The sequence below is a fragment of the Lissotriton vulgaris genome, chromosome 3_1 (assembly GCF_964263255.1).
Source record: "Lissotriton vulgaris chromosome 3_1, aLisVul1.2, whole genome shotgun sequence".
Taxonomy (NCBI): Eukaryota; Metazoa; Chordata; class Amphibia; order Caudata; family Salamandridae; genus Lissotriton; species Lissotriton vulgaris.
Window position 1 is genome coordinate 1,877,640,819 of NC_141689.1, and position 16,572 is coordinate 1,877,657,390.

The window sequence follows — 16,572 nt, forward strand, 5'->3', positions numbered from 1 at the left end:
GTTGCCACCTTGAAAACGGCACAAATTCGTCAGATTATCAGACACGAGTGCAGCGACCTAAGATGGCGGCCGCTCGCGTCTCTGACACGAAGAAACTGCCGTGAGAGGAAAGCCGCTGAACAACAAGGCACAGGAGTCTGAAAGGCGGCCACAAGACTACTGCATCATCGGAGGTACAAGACTGTCCGTCAGTGCTCACCAGACCAAGGCAAGAGGTATTAAAATGCAAAGTAAGTCCCACGTAGCAGCGGAGCTCACACAAGGTCCGCCATATTCCCTCGGCACGCAGACCACGCCCCCGACTTAAATATTTCTGTCAGCAAAATAATGAGGCCTGAATGGCAAGCATCTATTTATTTTATTTTTTAAACAAAAGATGCTTCAAAATATTTGGAGCATTTCCCCCTCGTGTTTAATTTAGAATGACAAAACAAACTTAGATTCAGGGCAATTTGCAATTCGGAATACTCACTATTTCTCCTAATACTTCAAGGTTGGACATATATACAGACTATATCAACAAATAATCGTGGACTGTGGTCCCCTTTGCTCTTTGCTTTGATGGGTGTGCATTTATGTCCTTTGGCCTATGTGTAATATTGCCACAAGCTTTAGACATGATCATAACAAGGTTTTGCCTTTCTTGTCAAAGGAATAACGAATATAAAAGCAAATCAGTTGTAAAAAAAAAGAAGTTATGTGATGGGCATGGAAATGATTTCCAGAGCAATCTATCTTATGTCTTAACATTTGGATTTTCATGCAAGTTACTCCATGTATAGAAGTAAAAGTGAAGAAATGTTCATGCAATTTAGTGCATAAGCCCTAAAATAAAAAGGGGTTAAAGTGTATGAATCAAAACTCACACTTGTTTGTCATAAACACCTGTTTTAGGGGATGAAGGTTTAGGAACCGAAAAGTATAATTTTGTATGTCTGCTCATCTCAACCTGAAATAACAGATTGCAACTCACCAGATTTCTTCTCTTCACCATATCAACAGCTTCATTTCCACAAAAACTCCAATGTAATCTCTCCCTTCAAACTGTGTGAGCAAAAATTAAGATCCACATAAAAGTAAAATAGGTTGAGTTTGTACAATTTATGCTCTTGTCAGAAGTGCAGTCAGAAGTGCAGTCGCTTCCGGGTTCTGTCTCTACATCGAAAACAAGCATTGGCATAGCCAATAGGTCTCGTCTTTTGGACCTTATAAGTGTTTAGCTATGCAGCACCTTATACTATATATTTCAGCTCCACTCTCTCTCCGTACCAGACTTCCGTCAAGAAAGAAAAGCACTTCCGGGGATTGTCACTGTTGATAAGAAATGTTTAAATGCCTTGACTGCACGGCGCTTCGGTAAACATAGAGAAAGGTTTACACCAAAATGCATCTGTTTCTGTTTGTGCTTAATGTGCTGTGAATAAATCAACAGTGACAAGCCCCCGGGAGTGCTTTTCTTTCCTGACGGAAGTCTGGTACAGAGAGAGAGTGGAGCTGCAATTATGATGCGGGAGCACCCCCGCATGAATGAGCACCCGCCTAAGAGTGCGCCATGCAAATAAAGGTGCTGTGGAGCGTATATATATATATATCATGTCATGACCTACAAGATCTAACCATCGGGCTGAAATATTTGTGTAAATATATGAAATGAATTTTTTACTGAATTTATTTTTGTATGAAAACAAAATTTTTAATAAGATGTATTCATATATTTTTATATGCTCTTGATTAATTTTCCCTTAATGTTGTGTAACTGTCTATGTATTTATACTGTTATTGATGCATTTAAGCTATGAGTTTCGTTTCGGGTAAATCTCGATGGTTAATAACCTTGGTCATTATATGCATTTTTTACTAAGACTCCCTCAAACCAGATGGTGAATGTGTTTACTTGTAAATAGCCTCAATTTTTTTGCAAAGCTGGTCTTTTTTCAAAAGAAGGAAAATAGTTGTATTTCACCTTTTCTTTATGTCTATCACTTTCACTTTCTATCACTTTCACAGTCACGTGCATAGGGTGCTAGCTGTCTTAATGGTCCTTTCAATGTTTGAACGTTGTCATGTGATCAAGCCACTCCGGTGGTGAAACGCGTTATGGCTGACTAACGAAAAATAAACGCTACTGCTTGCACTTAATCTGGGCTCGTGTCTGCTTTTCGTTGCATGCTGGAGACAACACGCTGCATCTGATTTCCCCAAGCGGCTCCTGGGATATATATATATATATATATATATATATATATATATATATATATATATATATATAAATGTTGCATGACTTCCCTTTCACTAAAGGCATCTGATGAAGACAGTCGTCGAAATGCATTATGCTGTACCTACCAGCAAATAAACGACCTTTCTCTAATCCTCGCTGTGTCCTCTACGGTTTCTTTGTAAAAAGTTGCCTGGTGGTGTGATATTGCCGCGGAAGCCAGCCACGTGTGGAGGACCCGCTTGCAAATAGCCCAAAGAAAGTCTGGAGCTTTGTGCGTTTCCAATGAACTTGGTTGTTACTTCGGACAGCCTCACAAACCATCCCAGCAACCGGTTATTGCCTGGTGGCAGCTCGGATCTGACGGGGGAGTACACAGACACTGACCTGTTGCTCCGTGACCGTGCTGGGGGAATCAAGTGAGGCAGAGCGTAAGGGGACCCAAGGGAGATCGTTTGACAACAACTGAACAATTTTACGGGAACAAACATCAAACCTCGAAAATGGCACAGGCAGCGTGAACAGGAGTTAGAGCCCCACAGAAGACGAATGGTACTCTGGTGTATTCAGGGATAGGTAGTCCTCAACAACGGACTACGCAACAGAAACTACTGACTGTGAATGGGGGCCAGCTGCACTCCGAACATATAGGAGGAGCCAAGAAGGTTTAAAACAAAACTGTTGCATGACTTCCCTTTCACTAAAGGCATCTGAAGACAGTCGTCGAAATGCATTATGCCGTACCTACCAGCAAATAAACGACCTTTCTCTAATCCCCGCTGTGTCCTCTACGGTTTCTTTGTAAAAAGTTGCCTGGTGGTGTGATATTGCCGTGGAAGACAGCCTCGTGTGGAGGACCCGCTTGCAAGTAGCCCGAAGAAAGTCTGGCACTTTGTGCGTTTCCAATGAACTTGGTTGTTACTTCGGACCGCCTCAAAAACCAGCCCAGTAACTGGTTATTGCCTGGCAGCAGCCCGGATCTGACGGAGGAGTACACAGACACTGACCTGTTGCTCCGTGACCGTGCTGGGGGAATCAAGTGAGGCAGAGCGTAAGGGGACCCAAGGGAGATCGTTTGGCAACAACTGAACAATTTTACGGGAACAAACATCAAACCTCGAAAATGGCACAGGCAGCGTGAACAGGAGTTAGAGCCCCACAGAAGACGAATGGTACTCTGGTGTCCTCTGGGATAGGTAGTCCTCAACAACGGACTACGCAACAGAAACTACTAACTGTGAATGGGGGCCAGCTGCACTCGGAACATATAGGAGCATAAGGTTTAAAACAAAAATGTTGCATGACTTCCCTTTCACTAAAGGCATCTGATGAAGACAGTCGTCGAAATGCATTATGCCGTACCTACCAGCAAATAAACGACCTTTCTCTAATCCCCGCTGCGTCCTCTATGGTTTCTTTGTAAAAAGTTGCCGGGTGGTGTGATATATATATATATATATATATATATATATATATATATATATATATATATATATATATATATATATATATATATATATGCCTGTTTTTCGAAGGAGTGTGACCACAGGATTGAGTTCATATATATATATATATATTAGTTGCACTAACTATATATCGCGCACCCGCAATCCACTGCTGATGATGTCACATATTACATCATTCATGACATGGTCAGTGACATCACTGATGACATCACTGATGACATCTCAAATGACATCACTGATGACATCTCAAATGACATCACTGATGACATCACTGATGACATCTCATTTGACATTACTGATCACATCACTGATGATATCATTCATGTGATAATACGATGAACCTCTTCAGACTCTAATATAACCTTAGATACAATCAGTGTAAACAGACACTCACAGACTGTCACTCATCCATGGAGTTACTCACACACCTAGTCAGTCATGCAAATAATCAATCACACCTCCATTTCCTCAACTATACAGTTATACAAACTTTACTTATTCAAACATATACTAACACATATTTACTCTCTTATACAATCCCTGATACAAGTTCACAATGATCCATACAGCCACTCACACATTCACTGGCTCTTATGCACAGTTATTTATATATGTCAACTCTCACATGTACTGTGTTTTACATATGTACTTACTTTGACATGTGGAACTGAGATATCCATTCACTCACCAATACACTCATGCACACAGTCAACCGCCCATACAGCTGTTTCCACATACACTTTTGAAACCATACATCTAGTGAATCAACTGCTCACACATCTATGCACAGAGTCATACTCCTCCCAGCCACCTACACACACACTCAGTCTCCCATACAAATACTTGGGCAACCAATCAATAACCCATATAGTTACTCATATAGCTACTTATCAACACATGCAACAGTTTACAGAACAACAGACATAATGATGCACAAATTAAGACAGTTTAGTCACTAACCCATGCACTCAGTGAGACACATTTAATCACTCACTCATACAGTCAGTCATGCACCTACTAAATCCTTCATCCAGACACTTATACATCCACTCATTCTTCAATATGTAAGACATATTTTAACTTTACAGAAACATACAGTCACTGGATGTTGTCATCAGTGATGTCATCAGTGATGTCATTTGAGATGTCATCAGTGATGTCATCAGTGATGTCACTGACCATGTCATGAATGATGTAATATGTGACATCATCAGCAGTGGATTGCGGGTGCGCGATATATAGTTAGTGCAACTAACTATATATGGAATTTCAATGGTTTTGTGTGAGTAAAATAAGGTTTTGTAAATGCGAATTCCTAACTATATATGGTCTATAACCTATGGTTTTTTCAGTGAATTTTCAAGGTTTTGTAAATGCTAATTCCTAACTATATATGGTCTATAACCTATGGTTTTTTCAGTGAATTTTCAAGGTTTTGTAAATGCTAATTCCTAACTATATATGGTCTATAGCCTATGTTTTTTTCAGTGAATATATATATATATACATACATATATAAACATATATCATCTGTATATCTATATAAATACAAACATAAATGCATGCATACATATACTTATATGCATACAGATGCATGTTATTTACATGAAAGTTGAAAAAACACTAATAAAAGCAAAGCTAAAAAGCCACCTCATTACAAACAGAATGGCTTTAACTTAAACGAGGGCGAGATCTATCGCATTTTCAATGCTTGTTTACTTTGGTTCCATCAAGAAGGCATTCAGATGTGTCACACATTTGCCATAAATTCTGAATGTTAGCACTCTAGTTGCACATTAGATCACTGTAGTAAAGCTACTGCTCACCAGGGACGTCTGCTGCTGGTATTCAAAGTGCATGTTTCAGTCTGCATGTCAGAATTTTTTTAATGAAATAGAAGAGGATTTGAGAAGTCACTCAAAATGATCCCTAATTTTTCTTTCTGAAGCACTAATCATACTTTCTATGGCAAAATTAACCCCCTCATGTTGTTCCTTTTTAAATTGAGTGTTTTCAGACTTACCACTTCATTCCAATCAAGATGGCTTCTGGTGTGCCATACTTTTGTCATAAGTAAGACTGTTAGCGCTCTAGTTGTTCTTTAGAACACTCTGGGACATTCTGTCATTGGGCTATACTTGGGGTACATCTGGGTGATATTCGGGCTACATTTTGGCTCTTTTGTCTCTGGTGGCCATCTTGGGAGACTGTATGTCAGAATTTTTTAATGAAATTGAAGAGGGTTTGAGAAGTCACTCAAAATGTGCCCTAATTTTTCTTTCTGCAGCACTAATCATAATTCATATGGCAAAATATACCCCCTCATTTTGTTCCTTTTTAAATTAAATGTTTTAAGAGTTACCACTTTATTCCAATCAAGATGGCTTCAGGTGTGCCATACCTTTGTTATAGGTAGGACTGTTAGCGCTCTAGTTGTTCTTTAGAACACTCTGGGACATTCTGTCATTGGGCTATACTTGGGCTACATCTGGGTGATATTTGGGCTACATTTGGGCTCTTTTGTCTCTGGTGGCCATTTTGGGAGACTGCATGTCAGAATTTTTTAATGAAATAGAAGAGGATTTGAAAAGTCACTCAAAATGTGCCCTAATTTTTCTTTCTGCAGCACTAATAATACCTTCTATTGCATAATATACCCCCTCATTTTGTTCCTTTTTAAATTAAATGTTTTAAGAGTTACCACTTTATTCCCATCACGATGGCTCCAGGTGTGCTATACCTTTGTAATAAGTAGGACTGTTAGCGCTCTAGTTGTTCTTTAGAACACTCTGGGACATTCTGTCATTTGGCTATACTTGGGCTACATCTGGGTGATATTTGGGCTACATTTGGGCTCTTTTGTCTCTGGTGGCCATTTTGGGAGACTGCATGTCAGAATGTTTAATGAAATAGAAAAGGATTTGAGAAGTCACTCAAAATGTGCCCTAATTTTTCATTCTGCAGCACTAATCATACTTTCTATGGCAAAATATACCCCCTCATGTTGTTTCTTTTTAAATTAAATGTTTTAAGAGTTACCACTTTATTCCAATCAAGATGGCTTCAGGTGTGCCATACCTTTGTAATAAGTAGGACTGTTAGCGCTCTAGTTGTTCTTTAGAACACTCTGGGACATTCTGTCATTGGGCTATACTTGGGCTACATCTGGGTGATATTTGGGCTACATTTGGGCTCTTTTGTCTCTGGTGGCCATTTTGGGAGACTGCATGTCAGAATGTTTTAATGAAATAGAAAAGGATTTGAGAAGTCACTCAAAATGTGCCCTAATTTTTCATTCTGCAGCACTAATCATACTTTCTATGGCAAAATATACCCCCTCATGTTGTTTCTTTTTAAATTAAATGTTTTAAGAATTACCACTTTATTCCAATCAAGATGGCTTCAGGTGTGCCATACCTTTGTAATAAGTAGGACTGTTAGCGCTCTAGTTGTTCTTTAGAACACTCTAGGAGGCTGCAGTAGAACACAAAGGAATCAACTGACAGTCTCTGTCCTTGTTGGATGTACATGTTTTACTGAGAATGTCAGACTTCATTTTCACATGACTGAGAAAGATAATGTGAATTTACAGAAAATATGCTTTCAGTTTAGCTTATAGATCCCCTTCCAAACCACTGTGGGAAAATCATGAGATATTAGTTTTCTTTCAAACAATATTCATGATATCACAGCAGAAGGTTTTTTCACATGGTAAAATCACCTTAGAACCCACCACAATTCCTAAAACGAGTATGGTACCATCAACAAATGATTTATAATGTAACTAAAGTCCTAAAACCCTCTATTAACTACAATGCTTTTTAATGAGGTGCTATCATGTATATTGGTCCCAAGATGGCTGCCAACACTTCTTGGATGAAGTGCTGACCGCCAATCAGATCAGATGTGTGGTTAGGCTCCGCCCAGATATATATCTTTTTTTGAACCTAAATTACTCAAAATCCACTGGAGCACATATATTGAGACCTAGCAAAGGCACATCGGGCTAACAGTCCCTACAATTTTGCCAAGTGTCGTGTAAATCCATTCAGCCGTTCGAGCTAAAAGTGAGGCCAACCGCCCTATGGAAATTAACATGGGAAAAACGCGTTTTGGGACCCCCCTTTTTTCTCGGCCCCCCCTAGATGAAACCCCCCCAAATTGTCAGGGGCTGCTCGGAAACAAAATGTTCCATTTTCCTGAAAATTTCAGCCAATTCCGTCCACAAACGCCAAAGTTATTAGACATAGAATTTTCAAAAATCCCATAGAGAAAAAATCCTAACTATATATACCTACTGGCGACCGCCAGTAGGTAATATATATATATATATATATATATATATATATATATATATATATATATATATATATATATATATATATATGTCAAAACAAACCCCTGTTAGATTCTACTCCCCCCCCCCCCCCGGCTCTTGATGCTGTCCAATGCCAATCTTTGGCAGACTATTTCATAAAGAAAGTGGATCTCATCTATGACCACTTTTCCCCAAGTCCAGAGACCATCAATATTTCTTCTAGTGTGGCCACTGAACCAGTGAATACAATCTCCAATGATATCATTACTACCTGGCAGCCGCTAGATGCCAGCTCTTTTGTGTCCTGTCTAAATAGCGTGCGATCTGGCTCCCCACAGGACGCGCTCCCGGCAAAAATCCTAAAACAATTGGATCCCCTTACCCATCCCACTTTCATTAAACTACTTAACACCTCACTGAGCGAGGCCCTGGTCCCTCAACCTTGGAAACACGCCATGGTGGTCCCTTTATTAAAAAAATCAGGTGCTGATTCTTCCAACCCCGCCAACTTTCGCCCGATATCCTTGCTGCCGATCTTTTCGAAGATATTGGAGAGACACATTAACTCGCAGCTTTCAAAACTGGTCGAAAACATCGCCTTTCTCCATCCTTCGCAGTCGGGTTTCCGGCCTAGGCACTCAACTGAGACAGCACTCCTGGGGGTTACGGAGAGTCTGAGGCACGGTGTCGACCAAGGTAACACCATGGCGCTCATCCTGTTGGATTTGAGCGCAGCGTTCGACACCGTGTCACATTCCATCCTTATCGACTCTCTGAAATCTCTAGGAGTGGGCGGCCAGGCCTTGGCCTGGTTGGTGTCTTTTCTTAACGACCGTAGTTTCCAAGTGTTCTCCCCTAAAGCAGCTTCCACCATTTGCCAATCCACCCGCGGTGTTCCTCAAGGCTCAATCCTTAGTCCTTTATTATTTAATATTTATGTTAAACCATTAGCATCCATTGTAGAACAGGCTGGACTTACCCTGTACTCGTACGCGGACGACACCCAGATTGTCTTCTCCCTATCAGGGAGAGACGAGAACAACATCTCCGCACTCAAATCAGGCCTCACTCTTGTGGCCGATTGGATGCGGAGAAATTGTCTCAAACTGAATGGGGAGAAGACCGAGGTGGTCATCTTGGGCCGGAATAAACATCTCTGGGGTCCCTGCCATTGGCCCATTGAACTGGGTACTGCGCCAACACCTTCCACCGCTGTCCGCAACCTGGGTGTTATCATAGATGATAGATTATCTATGCGACAACAGGCCACCAAGGTCGCAGCCATCTGCTTCTCTACGTTACGATGGCTCCACAAGATTCTGTGGATGCTTCCTCTCTCTTCCCGCCGAACCGTAGTCCAGGCGCTTGTAACATCCCGCCTGGACTATGGCAACATCCTTTATCTGGGCGCAGACAAAGCCACCTTACAGGTGTTACAGGTAGTACAAAATGCAGCCGCACGCCTTCTAAAAAACATTCCCAGACGTTCCTCAGCCAAGGCCGCCTTACATGATCTTCACTGGCTGAGTATCCCTGAACGCATCAAATTCAAAGCACTCTGCTATATGTTTAAGATTAAGCAAGGTTGTGCCCCAACCTACCTCCAAAAACTGATAACACCGTATAAACCCCTACGGCCACTAAGGTCATCGGACATGGGAAATTTTACCATGCCAAGATGGAAGTTGACAAAAATGGGAGGTCGTTCCTTTTCCACCCTGGGACCCAAATATTGGAACTCACTCCCACTGGCTCTAAAATTAGAGACCAACCTGTTCCACTTCCGCAAGGCCTTAAAGACACTACTTTTTACACAACGTGTCAAATAGTCTGCTATGACTCAATTCAGGTGAAGCTGCCTCCTTTTCTTCTCTAGTCTATCCCTTGCGCCGGGAAACCCACTGTGGGTAGCTGTGCGCGATACAAGCTTAAATAAATAAATAAATAAATAAATAAATTAGAGCACTCTCAACACCAGCGACACTCTAGATCTGCTCACCTCAAATGTCTGTTTTTCTATCAAAGTTTTTAAGCATAGGATTAGCACAGTGCTATCCAAGCCGAGATAGAAAATGACAAAGTCTTTTGCAATTTATACAGCAAAGTCTTTAAGCATAGGACTAGTACAGTGCTGTCCTTGCTGAGCTGTAAAATTGCAAAAGCCATTTATCTCTCCAGGCACAATATTACAGCTTTGAATTAGTGAAATACCAACTCAAGCCAACCTGAAATGAGTAAAAGCAACCCCTGACACAGTGTTTCGCTCTAATTAGAGCTCTTCAGAGAGGTATAGCTTTGTCCAGACACAAGGGAGCACCCAGTATTAAGTCAAAACAAAACCCTTTCAGGCATAGAGTGACGCATAAATTATGCAAAAAAGAAGAAGAGAACTCTGGGTAGTTCTCAAGTTAGGTGGAAAGCAGCCCCTGTTAGAGCACTCTCAACACCAGCGACACTCTAGATCTGCTAGTCTCAAATGTCTGTTTTTCTATCAACGTTTTTAAGCATAGGATTAGCACAGTGCTATCCAAGCCGAGATAGAAAATGACAAAGCCTTTTGCAATTTATACAGCAAAGTCTTTAAGCATAGGACTAGTACAGTGCTGTCCTTGCCGAGCTGTAAAATTGCAAAAGCCATTTATCACTCCAGGCACAATATTACAGCTTTGAATTTGTGAAATACCAACTCAAGCCAACCTGAAATGAGTAAAAGCAACCCCTGACACAGTGTTTTGCTCTAATTAGAGCTCTTCAGAGAGGTATAGCTTTGTCTAGACACAAGGGAGCACCCAGTATTAAGTCAAAACAAAACCCTTTCAGGCATAGAGTGACGCATAAATTATGCAAAAAAGAAGGAGAGAACTCTGGGTAGTTCTCAAGTTAGGTGGAAAGCAGCCCCTCTTAGAGCACTCTCAACACCAGCGACACTCTAGATCTGCTCACCTGAAAGGGTTGGCCATATTGGAACAGTCTTCATGTTATTGCATACAAAGTGCCACATCCGTTTTGTATCATGTAGAAACCAACTGCAGACAGGGTGGTGTATATAGGAAGAAGCACCCCAAGGATTATTGACAAGATGCCCTTTCCTACAAATGATCTGTGAATCTTGCTGCTAACGATTAGTCCTAGATCCTGTGATGCTGAGTGATCCTTTTGTTGGCATTTAAAATACTTTCCAAATATGTACACATGATTCACTCCCAAATGTATATCATAACTAACAAAGTATCGTACAAAAGGCAGAGCCATGGCATGCATGGGGATGTAAATTTTTGCCCCTGCTTCTATTTGAGAGCTTTTATTGACTAGATCTTGAGTTAATAATTCAGAATTAGAAATGCGAGCATAACCATTTCTCATTTATTTTGCCAAAGGACAAACCAGAGTCAGAAGAGAAAGAAGAAATGATGGCAGAGATCCAAAAACAAAAAGAGGTTTTCACAGCACTATTTGACGAGAAACGTCATGAACATCTTCTTGGAAAAGGTACATTCTGCAGCCAAAGCAAAAAATGTTCAGATTTTTAAAATATTAGGATGCAGACATTCATTAAGAAAGACAGAAACCAGACAATGTATTAACCACAAACTTCATCACATTTTGGGACCCTACAAGTAAAATTCCTGTGTCTGCTTTGTATAACTTGCACAGTTAAACGAGGAAGCAGGTACAGATACCATTATGCTCACAAGATGCAAGCATTCTATTATGTTGTCAGACTGAAAACATTTTTAACATCAGCACTCCAAAGTTTCACCTACTTTATATTCATTTACACAAATATTCCATTCCTAACACCTAGCCAAATTGAAAATTCAACAAGTTATCAAAAACATCTGATTAGTATAACATCCCTTAGCCAGATGCACCTTCTGAAGCAAAGTAATATCTTACTGCATGCAATACATCATTTTCATTCAAATAAATTAAAGGTAACTACCTATAGGTATAGCTGTAAAATAGCAACCTAGTGAAGTGCAGTCCATTGCTTAATTTGTAAAACATGAAGTGCCAGGGCCCTTCTCGGAAGGCAGCTGCTGCCTATAGCACCCATACTCTGCCAGCGCTGCCACCAACAAACAGTACCTAGATAACACCTAACCATTGCACTCCTACAAGTGTGACAATTCAGACTATTTCATGCAAAACACAGCAATAATAATGGCATGAGAGGCTACTATTATTCATTTTCAATGTATATTGAGTTAATAAACACAGTTGTGCTCATCTAAAAATTAAGCAGGTGCTGACAATTAAGCGCCCTTGCTTAGCACCAGAAACCACTGGTACAAACTAAGCACTGGTGCAATCCATATAGTGTTGAAAATAATCATGTACTGGAGACTAAGCAAACATCTGTAGCCATCCACTTTTATATTAACATTCTTTATGCATCAAAAATGTCAAACTTAAGAACACAAAGCAGAACATTTCACCATAAAAGATGAATCATTAGAATTGCAAAAATATGCAAATCGCACCAGCAGCTATCTTCTAAGTATTAAAATATGCAGATACATTTAGGCAGCAACATCTCTACAATCTGGAGAAGAGACCTAAAGAATGAGAGGGAAGTGAGCCTAAAAACAGATGCAATCCTGGTTTTACATAAAGTCCCACATATTGATTTTATTCTCAGTTTAAGAATGGCTTTGGCTTTCTACTGTCTTAGAACCAGTTCACTCAGAACCAGTTCAAGTCCCTATCATGGCCATGGTGAAACCTGCTATTACCCTCCAAATTTTAAAGATTGGCATTCTCGGTGCTGTTTAATAAATGAAATGCTAGCTTATGATGTCTGACGTGTTTCACTAGTTCTAGATAGAACTTCACAATAGTGACCTACAGGATCTGCAGCACCCCTCACCCCCTTTCCCTCAGCGCCTTGAGACCCATTCCGGCTGAGCATCTTGCGCTCTATAAACCATTCATTGCTTGATTGATAGTGCTTTCAATTTATCAAAAGCCACCTCACCATATTCCACATGTATGTCTTCACAGCTGAGAAAAATTACTAATAAATAATCATGTTCATTATTTTGCCTTCAAGCAATTAAGATTTTTTTGATTCCCAAATCAAAAAGGTTACATTTGCTGGAGCATCAGAAAATCCTGGGATTTGATGCAGCGATGAGTGGGTTTCTCCATAGTAAAGTGGAAGCCTCTACAATATAAATCTTGAAACATAGACACTTTCTCATAAGTAACAAGTGATGTATCATAGATAACATGATCTAACTTACTGATTCTATGAAGGGCCTGTGCTTGGCTATAATTCTATTAGTTGTATGAGATTGGATAAACAACATCAGGATTAAGCAGACTACTTACTTTGTTATTAAATATGGATCAATTAAAAAAACTGTAAGGCAGATGCGGACATGGTGAACTCCAGAATAAAAAAAAAAACAATACAGTTATTCACCTACCTGATGCTGGCCAAAACGTTTCTCACTGTGCTGTAATATTGTTCTGTGCAATTCATTGTGCAATGTCATATGGGATATTCTTCTACTTGCAAAACCCATATAGCACTCAAAATATTGAATGCAATTTAAGTCAAGATTATCCAGATTATGCTATTTCTTAGGGTGTATGTGTGAGTAGATGTCATAGTGCCTTTGTGGCTAGGTTACTTGTAGGATCCAGTAGACTTGGTTCAAATCCTGACCGGGTCATTTTACAACACAGCGGGATAGTGGGAAAATCACTGAATCTCCCCAGCAAAAATGAGACGCACCAAGAAATACGATAAATTCAGTATCAATTCTACCTAATTAACTGGATATATACAGCTGTTACTTATGACTGAATACACAATATGTGGGATTCCGCATATTTTCACAGAGCAAGCATTAGATTAGCTGCAGAGGACATTATGTATAAGGCAAATGAGGTTCACAATTGCGTAATAGACTCAGTAAATCTTTACTCCATCAGCATGTTACATACCTTAGGTTCATATACAAGGCTCATCAGTGGTCTCAAACGAACTGTATGAATTAAGCTATGATAGCTGGATGCAAGTTGTTTCAAAATATTTGGAATAGGTTAGCCTTGCTTACATTATTACTGATTTCCATGAAGATCGAAAACCTTTTTGATTCCCCCCCAAAAATTCTTAATGCTACCAATTTAATGGGACACACTGTAAAAATATATTGTGTTGCAGGAGAAAGACGGCTGTCCTACAATGCCCTGAAGGGAGCCCTGATGATCTACTTTTATAGGTAAGCCTGCATTTGCACTTTTTGCACAAATTACCTCCATATTCACACTGGACGTAAATCTGTCATTTGCAATGAAAAGTTGAAACTGGGCATTAAATTGTGTATCAAAGCCAAGGGCATCTTGTAAATATTATGAATGCATTACTGTAAGGTGTTAGACTAGAGTTCAAAGTAAATGGTACTTAGTAACTATAGGATATGGAACTGAGAGCGAAAAAGCAAGATGGCGTCTGGCTGACGGTGGAGTTCAGATCGCTCCAGATGCCGGGAGATTGACCGAGGCTAGGGTGTGCTAAAACACCGTGAAATAGATAGCATCTTTAACGGAAAACACCCACCTGATGACAGATTACAGCAGATAAGACATTTTCGCGGCGGCGGAGAGGCTGATTTCGGCGATCTTGCTCTCTGTGTCAGCAGTGCTTGTTGAGCTGCGAGAGCATCGAGGGAGAGCTTGCGAAGTCGGCGGTGCTGGAGGCCAAGTCAGTTACAGACAGGGCAGGGGAGCCCAGAGCCTCACCAGCACAGCACTCCTAACGATCCATTCGGTGCAGGGAGCTGTAGAAGTCGAATCTGTGGGTAAAACTGTAGAAATCACCAGGATGGCACCAAAGAACACCCGTGGAGGACGGGGGAAGATACCTGAACCTGAACAGGGGGGATACCCCAAATGGTAACAACACAGGCCCAGACACAGGCCCAGACCCAGTAAAGGAGCCAGGGAAAGGCACCAAGAATACTCCAGGTGAGCCACCTGATGCACAAATGGGAAATGACACGGGGGCATGGAGTAACACAAGGGGGAGAGGACCCAAGCCAGGGGAAGCGAACATTGGTGGCCTAAAGAGCATAACTTGTTTTTTCTTCCCCCTGATAATCAGACAGGCCAGCTAAAAAAGGTGAATTGACACTAGACAAAGATAGCATCGCCCTAAGGGGGAAGAAGGGCGTGCAGGTCGGTCCCCAACAGACTCTAACTATAGCAGTTCCTACTGCAGCACCCATTGAGCCAGGACTAAAAGCTATCACTCCGAGAGCTGAATGGGGGGATATAGAAATGGACGCCGGGACCTCTGTAACCAGTACAGAGAAAGGTGCAGGGGGCGCCACTGCTCAAACTCCTGAACGAAATCAAGAATGACCAGCTCAGCAGGTCATAACGGAGCTAGACCTAAACGTGGCACCTGAAGACCCCTTAGGCGAGGACCAGAGGATTACGAATGCACTAGTCCAGGAGGTCACCGCTAGCAGTGGAATCAGTGGGGCCGAGGACACTCAAGAATTCGGAGATAACTTTTTTTCCGTGACGGATTGATCAGAACCCACCCCCGACGGAAGCTGAGACAGAGGACATCAAAAGTGTCTCATGGGCTCTCTCAGTCATTATCTCAGAGGTGGGGGTTGGGGCAGGACAAAAACACAAAGATACGGCAGTAAGAAAAAAAAGGCTGACAAGGAGACAAAGGGACTCTCTCTCCCAGGAAAAAATAGATCAACTCGAGCTAGCAGGGCCCATTCGGGTGTAGCTCTAAATTGGGATTACTCAGCCACCAGGAATGTGTATCCAGAGCACCTGGTACAGGAAGCAACAAGAACAGATGATGAAACCCCCTCTTTACGGACAATACTGGAGTCTATAAAGCAATTCCAGGAGGAGGCAAGAACAGAGGGGAAAAAGAACAGGCTGGCTACCAAGAATCTACAAGGAGCCGTAAGAAACGAGGCAAAAATCTGCACCGACACAAATACTAGGTTGGCACAATTGGAAGAACGCACAAGCCAGTTGGAGGATTGTCAGGCTAAAGACTTAGCCAGACTAATCTTGTACGATAAACAGTACTCGGATGTGCAATGGAAGCTGGAAGACCTGGAAAACCGGCAAAGACGAAACAATCTCAGGGTCCTGGGAATAGAAGAAGGGGCCGAAGGGGACGATATCAGGGCTTTCGTCTTGAAATTAATGAAGGGAGCCTTCCCAGAACTAAGCCAGTGGGAGTGGGAAAAAGAAATACAAAGAGTTCACCGATTCCCACTAGTCCTCCAAAAAAATTATACTAGACCACAGGAAGGAGCACCAAGACTGAGAGCTATATTGGTATATTTTGGGAACTATCTGCTGAGAGAGGAAGTCTACTCTAAGGCTCGCCCGAACGCTAAACGATCCTATGACAATCAGACATTCTTCACTACCCCTGACTTCTGCCATCTCACCGTCGAGAGACGCTGGCGACTGAGAGAATTGGTAGAACCATGTCGGCAGATGGGCCTCCAGGCGTATCTTATGAACCCAGCAAGGCTCAAGATTATATATAAAAATACCACTAGGGTATTTTTATCTGA

The 16,572-nt window shown here is 41.3% G+C and overlaps 1 protein-coding gene across 1 annotated transcript in view; it reads left to right on the plus strand.

Moving 5' to 3' along the window:
* Positions 1-16,572, plus strand: part of TDO2 (tryptophan 2,3-dioxygenase) — a 191,029-nt gene that overhangs the window by 127,757 nt on the left and 46,700 nt on the right. Inside the window, exons 8-9 of the mRNA XM_086962340.1 lie at positions 11,377-11,488; positions 14,175-14,232. Of these exons, the coding sequence (XP_086818466.1) occupies positions 11,377-11,488; positions 14,175-14,232 (170 nt within the window). The remainder of the gene's footprint in view (positions 1-11,376; positions 11,489-14,174; positions 14,233-16,572) is intronic.